Genomic DNA, 13,978 nt, shown 5'->3' with positions numbered 1-13,978 from the left:
GTTCATGGCGCTGCGGAGCGAAGTCGGGAGCACGCGTCACTGCTAGATCCATGGGAGAGGAGAGGAGAGGACGCTAGCATCAGCAATGTTTTTTTTCAAAAAGATTGGAGAGCAGTGGCTGTGAATGAATGCGACGAAATGATAAGGACGTGAGAAATGAGTGGAAGAGGACATGCGGCTGGTGTATTAAATCGTTGTCTAACATGCGTACGGAATGTCGGACGTTCGGGTCAGAGCATTACCGTAATACATATCGTTGGTTTGACGCTGCCAATTGTCAAATTTGCATGTCATCCATGTCCTAACCGGAACTTTGTTCTTGGTTCAGGTGTGTTTTTATAGATTTTTTTCAAGAACAGCTAACGGTAGGCATCCAGTCAACCTGAACTTACCATTACAAGGGATAGAATATTTGTAAGCATGCATGAGTGAATGCATGGACGTATTTGTAAGCATCTAGGTTTGTTTTGGAAAACAAAAAAGCAAGGTAAGCCTGGCTAGCCAACTACGCCACAATGGTATGTTGTCATTTTATTGGCCCATCTCGTTCCGCTTCCAAAGAGCGATGTCGCCCGCAGCATACCATCGGGTCACTTGCCATCAGCTTCACATCTCTCGAAATTTCTTTTTCTATGCAATATGCATAGACTCCGACAAAACCACAATTTACTATTAGGGACCATTTAGATCCCTTCATTTTAGATGAATTAGAATTTGCTTAAGAATTAAACTATTTAGCTTGGAATGTGAAATTCCACAACTTTTCAAAGTTCACGTATAAGATTATCTTAAATTTATAGGGTGAAAATGAGAAATGAATTATATAGATTCTTTCTTCTTTCTTATCCAACTTAAGGCCTTGTTTAGTTCTCGAAAATTTTTAGATTTGGCTACTGCAGCACTTTCATTTGTATTTAATAATTATTGTATAACTATAGACTAAGCTCAACGATTTGTCTCGCAAATTATAAGAAAACTGTGCAATTAGTTATTTTTTTATCTATATTTAATTCTTCATGCTTACGTCCAAAGATTCGTTATGATGGAAAATCTTGAAAAAAATTTAGAACTTAACAAAGCGTAAAGTTATAGATTCAAGGCCTAAGTAATGTTATAGACTTTCTTCTTATTTCTTCCACAACTATAGTTTATTATGATGAATTTAATTCTAAGGTTCCATGCCTCCATGTTGTAAACCGCATATATCTCCGATGTTGACCAAAGCTCATGTTCACATAAAAAATGCTACATTTTGCATCCTCATGTAGCAGTTCAGCCCAAACCTGCATCTTTCTAACACGGTGTTACGGCGTCGATGAGGGAAACGTAGGTGAGAGTGGAGAGGCTAGATTGAGAACTGGAACGCAAGGGGTAGCGAGGAAGAGGTGCAGCGGGAGGTTCGCCACCAGCAGCAGCTGAATTGCTCGCAGCCACCGTTAAAGGGAAACCCACCCACCTTGCGAGGTTTATTCCTTCTTCGACAAAATCCTGATTACAAGCATATGGTGACCTTTATATAGGGATCACTTTCCTAACAAACCAAATCCATCTACTAAACAAAAATCCTATCCTTCCTCTATTCCTAAAGCCCTGACCAGCCCCTTAGCCACGGCTGGGCCTGGGCCAGCACCTATATTGGCGCCCTACAAAGGCGTCCACAACACACGGTTCTACACCATCACCGAGACAAAGGATTAAAATAAAAGGAAAAACAGTAGCCTGTCTAGAAAACAGGTGGACTGCGGATGCCTATCACAAACATTCAAAAAAACAAGAAAACCTGATGCAAAATTAACTGACCAAACATCGTTGCTTGTATTGGGCATGATAATATTGCTAGCGAAAGGTTCCCTCTGACTCTGGAGGGTGAATAATGATGAGAACCAGGAACAAGTGCTCAGCTCACAGCTGCATTTGTGCTGCATGCCTACAAAGGAACTTTGTACTTGGGGAATCACAGTGTAGTTGGTATTCATCTTATGTTTCGGATGTCCCGGGCGACATTGATGCAAGAAGCAATTGGACAGTTGGTCTTGATTATATTTGCACCTATATGAGATCTACAAGCAGAAAAACCCTCCTGCTCACATATTCAAATATATCAGCTTTTAAAGTCATATAAATTTTAAAATGTATAACTAACATAAGATGGATGAACTTGACACATATTATTAACAAAAACATAACTATAACCTAACCCTTCTATATAACATGGTCAGAAAAAAATGACGTGTGGTTATGCAATTGTGTCTTAATATTTAATTGTTCATTCCTTCAAATCACTGTGATCTTCTAACATGAGTCAAACACTAATACTTGTAAGTAATAGTGATATACCTTCCGCAACGAATTGATGAGGGTACCGAGCGGGGGAGAGTTAACTTTTGCTCGTCTCGAAATCTGAATTTAATTGAAAAATTAGCATCAGTGGCTAGTTAGCTAAGCCAATAATTGACCGTAGCAGATTGATGAATAAGTGATTATTGAACTGCAAGACATACCTCATCAATTCTTATATATCCAGGAGGCAACCTCGGGTCACTCTCTTCAATCATCATGCCAAGAAGTTTTTCCAAAGTGACACCATTTTCAATTGTGCATGCCCATCCCCATTCGTTGGCCAAGCTTAGCATTTCGGTAAGGAAAGCGGCATCATGGAGAGGACCTGTCCAAAGTGGGCCTACAACAGTGATTGAATCGGCATCCTGTGAAAAAGGGACAATTAAATACTGGCACAGTTCCATGGCAATGTACTCAAACACAATCAATGAGGTTTCTTGCATGGCATAGGCATACAATTATCATCGAAGATTATCCATTAGTAAAACAACATCAGGGTTAGCTACAAATGATATCATTTCTTAGATGACAGTTGAGTACTTGACTCCTATGTTAATTTGTCTTAATTATTACTGGCAAAATTAAAAGGTTAGGGCCAAACTTTCCTGACATCAACCACCAGTATAAAACAATAATTTAGTCCTGCCACAATGATCCATTGTACCTACTGTTCTGTCTGTACACCCACAAGAAATTTGCCCCAGCTCATCAAATCCAAAAGTTTGGGACTGGCCACAACTCTTGCAATGACAAATGAAGCCATAGTTACTGTCAAAACAGAAAGAGCATCAGAGGTAGCATTCCATAATATGTACTGATCAGCTCTGGAATTATTGGATAGAAAAGCACAATGCTTTACCTGGTGCCATCATCTTTTCCATTGCGTAGTTGTACCATTACTCGATAAATAGGACCGTGATATGCAAAATATGAGAATACGGGTGTTATGTGAAATCCCAAGAGAGATGCTTCCCGTGCAGCACCACCTATAACCATTCGCAAACCGACCTCATTTGCATATGGCATTGGACGAACATACGCTCCATATGAAGACAAAGAGCTAAAACAAACCACATGTTACATAGTTGACAAAAATGACCGATCTTGTCAATCACAGTACAGAAAAAATTTGGTTTATGTAGGCATGTTGGCAGCAAAGCATATACTGGGTAATACAGGCTCACTATACTTGACAGAAGAAGTAACAACAGCAACAATAAAGAATAAAGATGTTCCGTGCAGTCTAATTACTAATAAGATACTTCCTCTGTTCCAAATTATAAGTCGCTTAATTTTTTGGTATATCCACTTTGCTATATATCTAGAAATAACGTATGTTTAGGTGCATAGCAAAATGGATGTACCAAAAAAAAGTAAAAACAATAGAACGGAGGGAGTACATACCAAATCTAGCTAAGCAATTTAACTTCAGTATTTCGTTTCTGCCTTTCTGGATTGCATAAGCACTAACTCATATTACTTGTTGATAGACAGCTGCTCTCTGCGCCTAGACGATCGGAGGTTGTAGCGGTGGAACACTGGTGGTCGTGGCTTGAACGTTCCGCGGGGAGGAGCCGTGGCTGCTGGTTGTGCGTGCGTGAGATTGAAGGCAGGGAGAAGTGGCGGCTAGGTTTAGAACTCCCGGCTCCCTTCAGGAAGCCGGAAAGAAATCTGTTTCTGCTTGACCGATGCAAATTGTCTTTACAACTATATATAGCTTGTCCTTCTAAAAAGATAGAAATAACTTGCTAATAATAATAATCTCCTAATACTATAAATAGCAGACTTGATGGGCCGTGAGTCCTCCTGCATGCGCCTGCTAGCCACGGGCAGGCCTCCTCCGTTCATACTGAAGTCCCGTCATAACATCTCTCCCCGCCTCGACAAACAGCTCGTCCTCGAGCTGGACATCGGGGTAGAGTCTTGAAGTCTTCTAGTGACTCCCACGTCGCGTCATCGTCCGGAAGACCTTGCCACTTGATCAGCAGGCGCCAAACACCACGGTGCTGCTGGGCACGCAGGACCCGCTCGGGCGCTGGCAGCAGCCGGCCATCCTGGACCGGAGGGAGCGCCATAGGCAGTGCTGGAGGAGTCCCCAAGGAATTGTAGGGTTTGAGGAGCCCCACATGGAAGACATCGTGCAGGCGAGCCTCGAGGGGAAGTTGGAGATGATAGGCGACCGGTCCCACGCGCTCCACCACCTGGAAAGGACCGGCGTACCTCGGGCGCAGCTTGCCCTTCGCTGGGGATGCGAGGGCCTGGGTAGGACGGTGGAGAAGCCGGAGCAGCACCCATGCCCCCACGTCAAACTCCACTTCGCGATGATGCTCATCGTAGTGGCGTTTCGCGTACTGCTGCGCTTGGAGAAGACGCTCACGGACCTCCGCCAGAAACTTGTCGCGGTCCCGCAGCAAGACGTCCACCGCCTCGGTTTGAGCCGCCCCCTCCTGGTGCGGTAGAGGGGGAGGTGGGGGCCGACCGTAAACCACCTCGAACGGCGTCGCCCGAAGCGCGGTGGGGTAGTGGGTGTTGTAGCAGTACTCCGCCCATGAGAGCCAGTCAATCCTGGAGCGCGGACGATCCCCCGTGGCACACTGCAAATACATAGTGATGATCTTGTTGACGACCTTGGACTGGCCATCTGTCTGAGGGTGGAACGCTGTACTGAGCCGCTGCTTGACACCTGCACACTTGAAGAGATCACGCCACAGGTGGCTGGTAAAGACCGGGTCACGATCGTTGATGACGGAGGTGGGGAAGCCGCGTAGACGCACAATCCCCTCAAAGAAGGCACGAGCAACCGAAGCGGCGGTGTAGGGGTGGCTGAGGGCGATGAAGTGGGCGTACTTCGAAAAGCGATCAACCACCATCAGGATCACGGATTTGCCATGCACCTTGGGGAGCCCCTCACTGAAATCCATGCTAATGTCCACCCACACCTAGGACGGGACGTCGAGGGGTTGAAGGAGCCCGGCCGGCTGCGTAGTAGGCGTCTTGTTCCGTTGATAGACGTCGCACGTCCGGACGAAGTCTTGCACGAGCTGACGGTCGCCAGGAATGTAGAAGTCGCCACGGAGGCGCACAAGGGTCTTCTGAACCGCCTCATGCCCCACCGTATGAGCCAAGGCCACCACCTGGTGGCGTAAGTTGTCGAAGTCTGGAACATAGAGGCGCTTGCCGTGAAGGAGGAACCCGTCCGCCTCGGTCCACGGCACGCCTAGGGAGCCGGCGGCCAGCTGCTGCAGCATGTCTCGGGCGACCGGATCGGCCACCGTATCTCGGCGAAGGTCGGCATAGAGGTGGAAGGATGGGGAGGACAGGGCACACAACGCTGCTGCCTCCTCATCACGGCGTGAGAGCGCGTCTGCCGTAGAATTCAGCCGCTCGGGACGAAATTCCACCGTGAAATCGAACTCGAACAACTTGTTGATCCACTGGTGCTGGGGAACGGTGGACAGCCGCTGATCCAAGAGGAACTTCAGGCTGTAGTGGTCGGTGCGGACGAGGAAGCGGTGACCCCACAGGTACGGCCGCCAGTGCTTGACCACCTGCACTAGCCCAATCAGCTCCTGCTCATACGCTGCGAGCTTGACGTGGCGGGCGGCGAAGGGGCGGCTGAAGAAGGCCAGGGGTCCCGCCCCCTGGTGAAGAACGACGCCGAAGCATCGCTTTCGACCACAAATTGTCGATCGAAATCAAGCATGTGGAGCACCGGCGCCGTCAAGAGTGCCCGCTTGAGGCTGGCAAAGGCCTCGTCCGCCTCCGCTGTCCAAACGAAGGCCTCCTTCCGTAGGAGGCACGTGAGAGGCGCCGCGATGGAGCCGAAGTCGCGGATGAACTTGCGGTAGTAGCCCGCCAAACCCAGGAACCCGCGGCGAGCGTGGAGTCGGCCACGAGGCGATGCCGGCCACCTTGTCGCTGTCCATGGCGACCCCGTCGGCGGAGATGACGTGGCCGAGGTAGGTGACAGAGGGCGCCCTGAAGGAGCACTTGGAGCACTTCAAGAAGAGGTCGTGGGCACGAAGGGCGGTGAAGACGAGGCCCATGTGCTGCAGGTGCTCTGACGTGCTGTAGATGAGAATGTCATCGAAGAAAACCAGCACGAACCTATGGAGGAATGGACGGAGGACGTCGTTCATCGGCGCCTAGAATGTTGTCGGGGCGTTGGTAAGCCCGAACGGCATCACCAGGAACTCGAAGTGGCATGGTGGGTACGGAAAACCGTCTTCTCGATATCTGCCGGGTGCATGCGCACCTGATGGTACCCAGAGCGGAGGTCGAGCTTGGTGAAGAATTTGGCCCCGTGCAGCTCGTCGAGGAACTCGTCGACCACCGGGATCGGGAACTTATCCTTGGACGTCTTGTCGTTGAGAGCGCGGTAGTCGATGTAGAAACGCCACGACCCGTCCGCCTTCTTGACAAGCAGCACTAGCGCCGAGAACGGGGAAGTACTAGGTCGGATGATCCCCTGCTCCAGCATGACGGCGCACTGCCGCTCCAACTCGTCCTTCTGCAGCTGCGGTTAGCGGTACGGCCACACGGCGACCGGTGCGGTCCCCGGCAGCAGGTGGATGCGGTGGTCGTAGGGCCGAGCCGGTGGAAGGCCGCGCGGCGTGTCGAAAACGGCGTTGTGCTGTAGAAGTAGCGCCTCCAGCAGCGGCTGCGGCGACTCTACCGCGAGCGCTGCTGAGGTGGCGCGCCTAGAGGCGCCTCGCACTGCCACGTGATACGGCGGCCGTCCTATTGAAAGGACACGGTGAGCCCCTCAAAGTCCCATGTGAGGCGGGCCAATGTGCCAAGGAAGTCGACGCCCAAGATGAAGTCGAAGCAGCCCAGCGTGAGACCGACGCAGGTGGAGAAAGGTGACCCGCTGATGATGACCGGAACGTCGCGTGCGATCCCTTCGCACGGCACGCGCTCCCCGCTGGCCACTGTGACGCGGAGCTGGTCGCCTCGCTGGGGCACGAGCCCAAGGCGGCGCATGGCATCTCCCTAGATGAAGGTATGGGTGGAGCCCGTGTCGAGCAAGGCGAGGAAGCGCTCGCCCTTGATCATCACCGGAAGTAGCAGCGTGTGGTAGGTCTTGAGCCCTGCAAGAGCATGCACAGAGAAACGACAATAGCGTGAGCGTGAGCGCCATCGACGTGCAGCTCCTCCGGAAAGACCGCGGGCACGGCGTCCTCCGCTGGCAGCTCCTTGTCCACGGCGAAGTCGTCCGCCTCGAGGTAGAACAGGCGGGGGCAAACATGCCCACGCACATACTGCTCGTCGCAGTTGTAGCAGAGGCCCTGGCGGTGACGCTCTTGCATCTCCGCCGGCGAGAGACGACGAAACTGCCGCCCTGGAGCCGCCGATCCCGGACCTGCTGGTGCCACGGCGACCGCAGCCAGGGCAGGAGCACCGGCAGGGACCACGGCCGCCCCGGGTTGTCGGGGAAGAGGGGTCGGCCATGGCGGGAGACGTGCTCCGTGCACCTGCTGGGGCTGGAATAATGCGGCCGTGGCCACAGCGCGGCTCTCGAAGGCGCGGGCCAGAAACACCGAGACTAGAGGTCGGGCGGGGCGCGCATGGCCACGTTGACCCGAATGTGTTCCGGTAGCCCGCCGACGAAGAGCTCTGCCTTCTGCCGCGGAGAGATGTCCCTGGAGTGCGCAAGGATCGTCTGGAACCGGTTTGCAAACTCCTGGACCGTGGAGTGGAACGGCAAGCGGTCCAACTCAGCCAGCCTGGAGCCATAGATGGGTGGCCCAAAACGGCTGCGAACCAACTCCTTAAAGCGCTCCCAGGAGGGCTGGCCTTCATCCAGCAAAAGGGCGTAGTACCATGTTTGGGCGTTGCTGGTGAGGTGATACGACGCCATCCACATGCGCTGAGCCTCCAGGGTGCGCTGGCCCCAGAAGAACTGCTCGCAGTGGGTGAGCCAGTTCAACGGGTCGCTGGAGCCGTCATAGGTGGTGAAGTCCAGCTTGAAGCCTTTGGGCTGGAACTCGCCTGGGCCGAACGCTGCTGATGTGCCGAACCCGAACGCTGTGGGGGCGCCACAGCCGCCCGGCGCGGTCGCGCCATAGCCGAACGCCGCTGGGGTGCCTTGGCTGGCCGTCGCGGGCGCGCCGTAGCCGAACACCGCTGGGGCGCCCTGGCCAGTCGTCGCAGGCGTGCCGTAGCCGAACACCGCTGGGGCCGTTGTAGCCGGTGCGGTAAGCGACGAGTAGATGGCACCATCCACACCCCCGTACAAGGTCCCTGAGGCAGGAACGCCCCCATGGTTGATGTTGAAGCTGGTCGTGATGGAGGGAGCTTGGGGGATCGCGGTACGTGATGGCGCTGCAGAATAGACCGGACCGGCGGCTCCGAGCGCCTAACTCGGAATTGGAGACAGGGAGTGGGGAAACTAGACAATGTGGAGGGGCAGCCTGCCTGGCATAGGAGCAGCAGCAGCGGTTGTCACCGTGGTTGAGTCCGGCTGCATCCCGTACGGGAACAAGGCCGCATCCGCCGCGGTGGTGGATGGGGGAGGCGGCGGCAGGCGGTGTTGCTGAGGCGGCGAGGGTGGTGGAGCCACCAAGAAGTGGTGGATGCCCGCCACCGCCTTGCTGAGATCCCGGACCACCTGCGTCAATTCGTCAAGGGTGATGGGGCCCGAGGAAGAGGAGGACGCCTCAGCTGCCAGATGCAACGGAGCGTCAAAAACCAGGGGCAGAGTGGCCGCCGGCACCAGCGTGCCTGTGCCCGCCGGCAGCGGCAGAGAAGCCTGCGCATCGGTGACGGCTGCGGCCGCCACGCCGTCCGTTGCACCAGGGAGCATCGTCATGGATCGTGAGAAGTCTGATACCAGGTTGATAGAGAGCTGCTCTCTGCGCCTAGACGATCGGAGGTTGTAGCGGTGGAACACTGGTGGTCATGTCTTGAACGTTCCACGGAGAGGAGCCGTGGCTGCTGGTTGTGCATTCGTCAGATTGAAGGCAGGGAGAAGTGGCGGCTAGGTTTAGAACTCCCGGCTCCCTTCAGTGGAAACAAATCTGTTTCTGCTTGACCGATGCAAATTGTCTTTACAACTATATATAGCTTGTACTCCTTCTAAAAAGATAGAAATAACTTTCTAATAATAATAATCTCCTAATTAATACTATAAATAGCAGACTTGATGGGCCGTGAGTCCATTTCCTGCATGCGCCTGCTAGCCACGGGCAGGCCTCCTCCGTTCATACTCAAGTCCCGTCATAACACTTGTATTGGGAAATGGAAAAGTGAAATACATAGCACACGTTTACGAAACTACAACCATAAGGCCTTGTTAACTTCCAAAATTTTTTGCAAAATAGGAATAGTAGCATTTTCATTTGTATTTGACAAATATTGTCCAATTATGGACTAACTAGGCTCAGAAGATTCATCTCGTCAATTCCGATCAAACTGTGCAATTAGTTTTTATTTTCATCTATATTTAATACTCCATACATCCGTCTAAAGATTTGACGTGACAGGGCTAAAAAATTTTGCAAAATTCTACAGAAAGTATTTCAACCCGACACCTCTGTGGCTCTGTCAGGTCCTCTCGTAATATTGATGAACCAAATATAAAAACGAGTAAGTGAATAAGCAACTAACCCAACAAACATACTAGAAGTTATCACTTGAGGAAACTACATTTCTGATAAGAAAATCTAGAGACTTTTAGATAAGATGAAAATAAAAATGGATCAAGCAACCACCTTCTCGAACCATATCCTCTCGCCGACCGCCAATCCGTGGACGTCAAGTAGAGCAGCCCCCCAATTTTGAGCGCCAAGAACGCTGCCCTCACGTAAGCGGCGTCGCCGCCGAACGAGTCGACGTCGATGACGTCGAAGTACTCGCGCCGGAGGTAGCGCTCTGCCAGCAGACGGGTGGCGTCGTTGTGCGACACCACCCACCTCCTGCGCCCCGCCTCCGCTGCCGGCGAGCCCCACTCAAAGCGAGAGAGGTTGGCGAGGATGACGGGGCGAAGCGCCTCGGAGGCATCGTTGGCCCAGACGAAGTCGGCGCCGGCCTGCGCGAGGTAGCGGAGCGCGCGGACGCCGCAGCCGCACATCGCATCGAGGCAGAGAAATGGGGCGGAAGGGTCAGCGCGGCCACGGCGGCGGTTGAGCGTGGCCGCGAGGACGGCGAGGTCGCGGCCTGCGGCGCTGTCGCTGCGGTAGAAGGCGGAGCCGGGGTCGAAGGAGACGCCGCGCTCGGAGTGCGTGCAGGCTGGTGGCGCTGGTCGGCGACGCGTGGGTTGAAGTAGAGGGGGAGAACGGAGCAAAGAGATGGCGGCGGCGGCGGCGGCCATGGGGAATGCGGCTAGTAGTTGCTCTTAGGATTGGGTTCAGCTGTTCAAGCAGCCGGACTGGAATTTTCAACACCCTCAAATTTGCAAGCTTTTAAAATAGAAGAAATTCATTTAATCTTGTATTTTTTCTCATAAAAATATAGAAAAATTAATATTTTTTATTAAATTAAAATTTATCATAAAGTTTAGCAATATTGATGTGCATTCATACCGGTGCATTTGTATTTTTAGATGAGTGGCTTTGTCTAAAATTCAAAATGATTTAAAATATTTTTGAAATTGTTTTTCAATAAAAGAAAAACAAAATAAAAATACAAAACTTTACCTTCTCGAATTTGGCCTCAAGGCCCAACCTTCCTTCCTCCCCTTCAGCCTGGTGGCCTAGTTGCGGTTGCGCGCACTGCAGCTCCCTTGGCCCAGCGTCGACAGTAGCTGACCCACTCCTCGGCCTGTTCAACTGCGCGGGCGCTCCCTTGCCTCTTTCTCTCTAACTATCGTTCAAGCCTACTCGTCAGCCGCTTCCCCCTTCTTCCTTATCGTAACCGACTTGGACTTCCACCGAGCAGCAGCGAATCCTAGAAACGTCGGGATTTCTTGCGTGGAGAGCTAGCCAAGCCCCCTATAAGAAACCCCGAGGCAGTTGTGCGCTCTATTTTACCCATTTGGGCTTTTCGACGCTGTCCTAGCAGACCAAGTCACCGTGGTTGGATCTCCCCGAGCCAAAGCTCATCCGCCGCCGCTCACTGTCGAGGATATGAATAAGGGGGTATCCATATCTATCTACTAAAAGAGATAACCCCTAACAAATGTCTGAACCGAACCAGTATTCCCCCACTTCAACTAGTGGAAAAGCCCAATGAACAAGCCGCTCGCTATGCTCTCGATTGAGAGAGGGTGAGCACCTTGAACGCGCCAATCCTCGATTACGGAAGTCAGGTCGAGCGAACGACCAGGCCTCGAACATAGTATACCCCCTCAATTATGGAAGCGGGATCCAGCGAACGACCTAGCCTTGAGTACAGGACACACCTCAACTACTTGCTCCCGGTACGGATCCTAGAGCATTTAATGCGTCTACCCTGCTCTCACCTAACATCATGGCTACGACAACTGTAATGATGGATCGTACCTCGGTCATTTCCTACTTTTCACCGCCCTTGCCAGGGGAGTTGGTAAAAAGTACAGGGCAGTTTCGCTATCCCGTGCACTGCGCCCCATTGGGCACCCCCTCAAGACGCATTTGTCAATGCTCCCTCCGCCTTTTATGGGGCTCACCCTTATCTGCTCAAGCCTCGAAATTGTTGGTCGCCTTCTTTGGCAAGGATCCCACAGGAACGGTCAGCGCTCCAATGACTCCCGACACGACGTATGCGGGAATACGTACGCACGTGTATGAGCATCAGTCTCCTGTCAACCATCGGCCAAGTCGTCACGTACACGAGAAGGACAACCTCATCATCGCCAAGTACAGTGCTACAAGACTTGTCAAGACATACCACTACAACAACCTCGACTTGATCGGTATCAACTCCCATGTCATCATCCACATTAGCCCTAGACACCATGTACCCATGTGCCTCCCCTTCACCTATAAAGGGGGGACGCCAGGACATAGAAGACGGTAGGTCCATGTTCATCATACACCCACCTAAAACCCTAGCCGCATACTGCTAGAGCCATGAACACTTAGGGTTCCAAGTTCTAGCCCTTCTCCTCTCAGCCCACTCTTATCTGCTTGTATTCGCCCCTGTACAAATGCTTCGGTGCAAGATAATACAATTTCTCCCACCCCACTGGACGTAGGGCCTTCTTGGCTAGAACTAGGATAAATCGTCTGTGTTCTTCTTGCATCACCATCTAGAAGAGGGAGCACGCACATAAATTCACTTGTTGGTGTTGGCCCCCGGGGTCAAAACAATGATAGTTGGTGCACCGGTACGGGTACTACGTGTTACTAACGATCTCCCATCTTGCTTCCAGATGGCCGACTCTACCTCCCCACTTCCGCATGCTACAATGATCTAGTTTGGGAGTTTGGAGTTCATGTCCACTAGTCGCATCTACGACATGGTCCTCCTCTCAATCAGGGATCTAAGTAGAACTCGCGTCGAGCCTCCATGAATAGGAGGGGTTACGCACTGATCTTGTTATCACGCTTCCGTGCCGAAGAGGAGACGCAATTTACATCACCGCTCCACCTCAAGATCAAGGACCATCACACCATCCCTGGTAGACCACCTGGAGCGTCAAGTTTGGGATCTATCTGGTTCACACCTAAGGGTGGAATATGAGCCAACTGGTCTCTATAGGAACCCTGACTTCACCTTCACCTCATCGAGGGATCCTAACAGTGCTCCAATTGAACGTGTGGCTCCATCACCTCCCACCTTACTGCCGCACGGATTGTTGACTGCTCGACGATGGCTCCTATTTGGCCTCAACAATGCCACCTCAATGTACTCCACCTCGATTCGCCCTAGCACTGGCACGCGCGAGGAGTGCCCTGGGATCCTCCTGTGCGCCACCATGGAACTGGTGACTATCTTGCCAGCCTCCAAAGACTTAGGTTTCTTGCGAGCGCCTGGCTTGAGGTGGTACACCCTCAGCACATTGAGGCGATAGTTGGCGAAGGAACGACAAGGGCAGTTTCCCAACTTCTATCCTGCCGCCGTTCCCGACTCCAACTCTGACTCTAACCTTTATAACCCCACGAGGGAATGCTTCAACATCTAGGACGGTGCTATAGCCATAGACGACGACACTAACGACGGCGACGACGCTACTACAGCAGCAGCAGGCAATCACGAGGCCCGTGAGCTAGGGGAACAGCCAAGTCAGGATGACTCGCGCCCACCCCAAGGCGACCAAGCCGCATAGCTCATGCTGCTTTAGTAGCTGAAAGCCAAGCTCGACAAAGATTGCGAGCGATTGATCCAGCTCGAGCAGGCTCTCGAGTAAGGCCATGGGCCACCACGTGGCGATGGTGCTCGAGGCAGGGCTCATGACGTCTTTCGACTGATCGTCAAAGACGGAGAGCCTAAGCGCCTCATCATTCGCTTCCTCGAGCTGGTTAGAACATCGTAGCTATGACTATGCTACTATGCAACATGCCCAAGCCATCGAATCTCTAATCACGTCGTATACAGTATGAGGTTCAGGGCTTACTCTAGGTTGTGGCCGCATAATAGACCGAAAGTTTAGCCTTTGAGGCATCGAGGTGCAGCCTCATCCACCAGTAAGCACCTCCCCGAGCCAAGAAAGTCGTCCTAGCTTGAGAACGCATCATCGACAACCGTGACCCACATGACATGTGCCATGACATCAATG

At 52.2% G+C, this 13,978-nt stretch overlaps 1 protein-coding gene across 3 annotated transcripts; it reads right to left on the bottom strand.

The window, feature by feature from the left end:
- LOC8066754 (tRNA (guanine(26)-N(2))-dimethyltransferase) lies at positions 1,373–10,720 on the bottom strand. Of its 3 annotated transcripts, XM_021447869.1 has the most exons (6): positions 10,053–10,720; positions 3,200–3,400; positions 3,009–3,108; positions 2,502–2,705; positions 2,338–2,400; positions 1,373–2,080 (listed from the first exon to the last, which is right to left on the bottom strand). In XM_021447869.1, the coding sequence occupies exons 1-6, from the start codon at positions 10,649–10,651 to the stop codon at positions 1,973–1,975; spliced, it is 1,275 nt and encodes a 424-aa protein (XP_021303544.1). In that variant the 5' UTR covers positions 10,652–10,720; the 3' UTR covers positions 1,373–1,972. The 3 variants fall into 3 exon arrangements, 1 of the variants encoding a protein (XP_021303544.1); XR_002447688.1 differs by lacking the exons at positions 1,373–2,080; positions 2,338–2,400; positions 2,502–2,705; positions 3,009–3,108; positions 10,053–10,720 and adding an exon at positions 3,745–10,046 and having other exon boundaries at positions 3,240–3,326; XR_002447687.1 differs by lacking the exons at positions 1,373–2,080; positions 2,338–2,400; positions 2,502–2,705; positions 3,009–3,108; positions 10,053–10,720 and adding an exon at positions 3,745–10,046 and having other exon boundaries at positions 3,310–3,400.

The sequence above is a fragment of the Sorghum bicolor genome, chromosome 9 (genome assembly GCF_000003195.3).
Source record: "Sorghum bicolor cultivar BTx623 chromosome 9, Sorghum_bicolor_NCBIv3, whole genome shotgun sequence".
Classification (NCBI taxonomy): Eukaryota; Viridiplantae; Streptophyta; class Magnoliopsida; order Poales; family Poaceae; genus Sorghum; species Sorghum bicolor.
The sequence above is the reverse complement of the archived record's forward strand: the minus strand, read 5'-3'. Positions and strand labels throughout refer to the sequence as shown.

Bases quoted from the DNA above. Each gene is read 5' to 3' on its own strand.
- LOC8066754 (XM_021447869.1), bottom strand. From the start codon at position 10,651: ATGGCCGCCGCCGCCGCCGCCATCTCTTTGCTCCGTTCTCCCCCTCTA. The intron at 3,109-3,199 runs GTAAAGCATTGT...CTGTTTTGACAG, and splicing joins GGAAAAGATGATGGCACCAG to TAACTATGGCTTCATTTGTC. The intron at 2,706-3,008 runs GTAGGTACAATG...CCTTTTTCACAG, and splicing joins GTGGGTGTACAGACAGAACA to GATGCCGATTCAATCACTGT.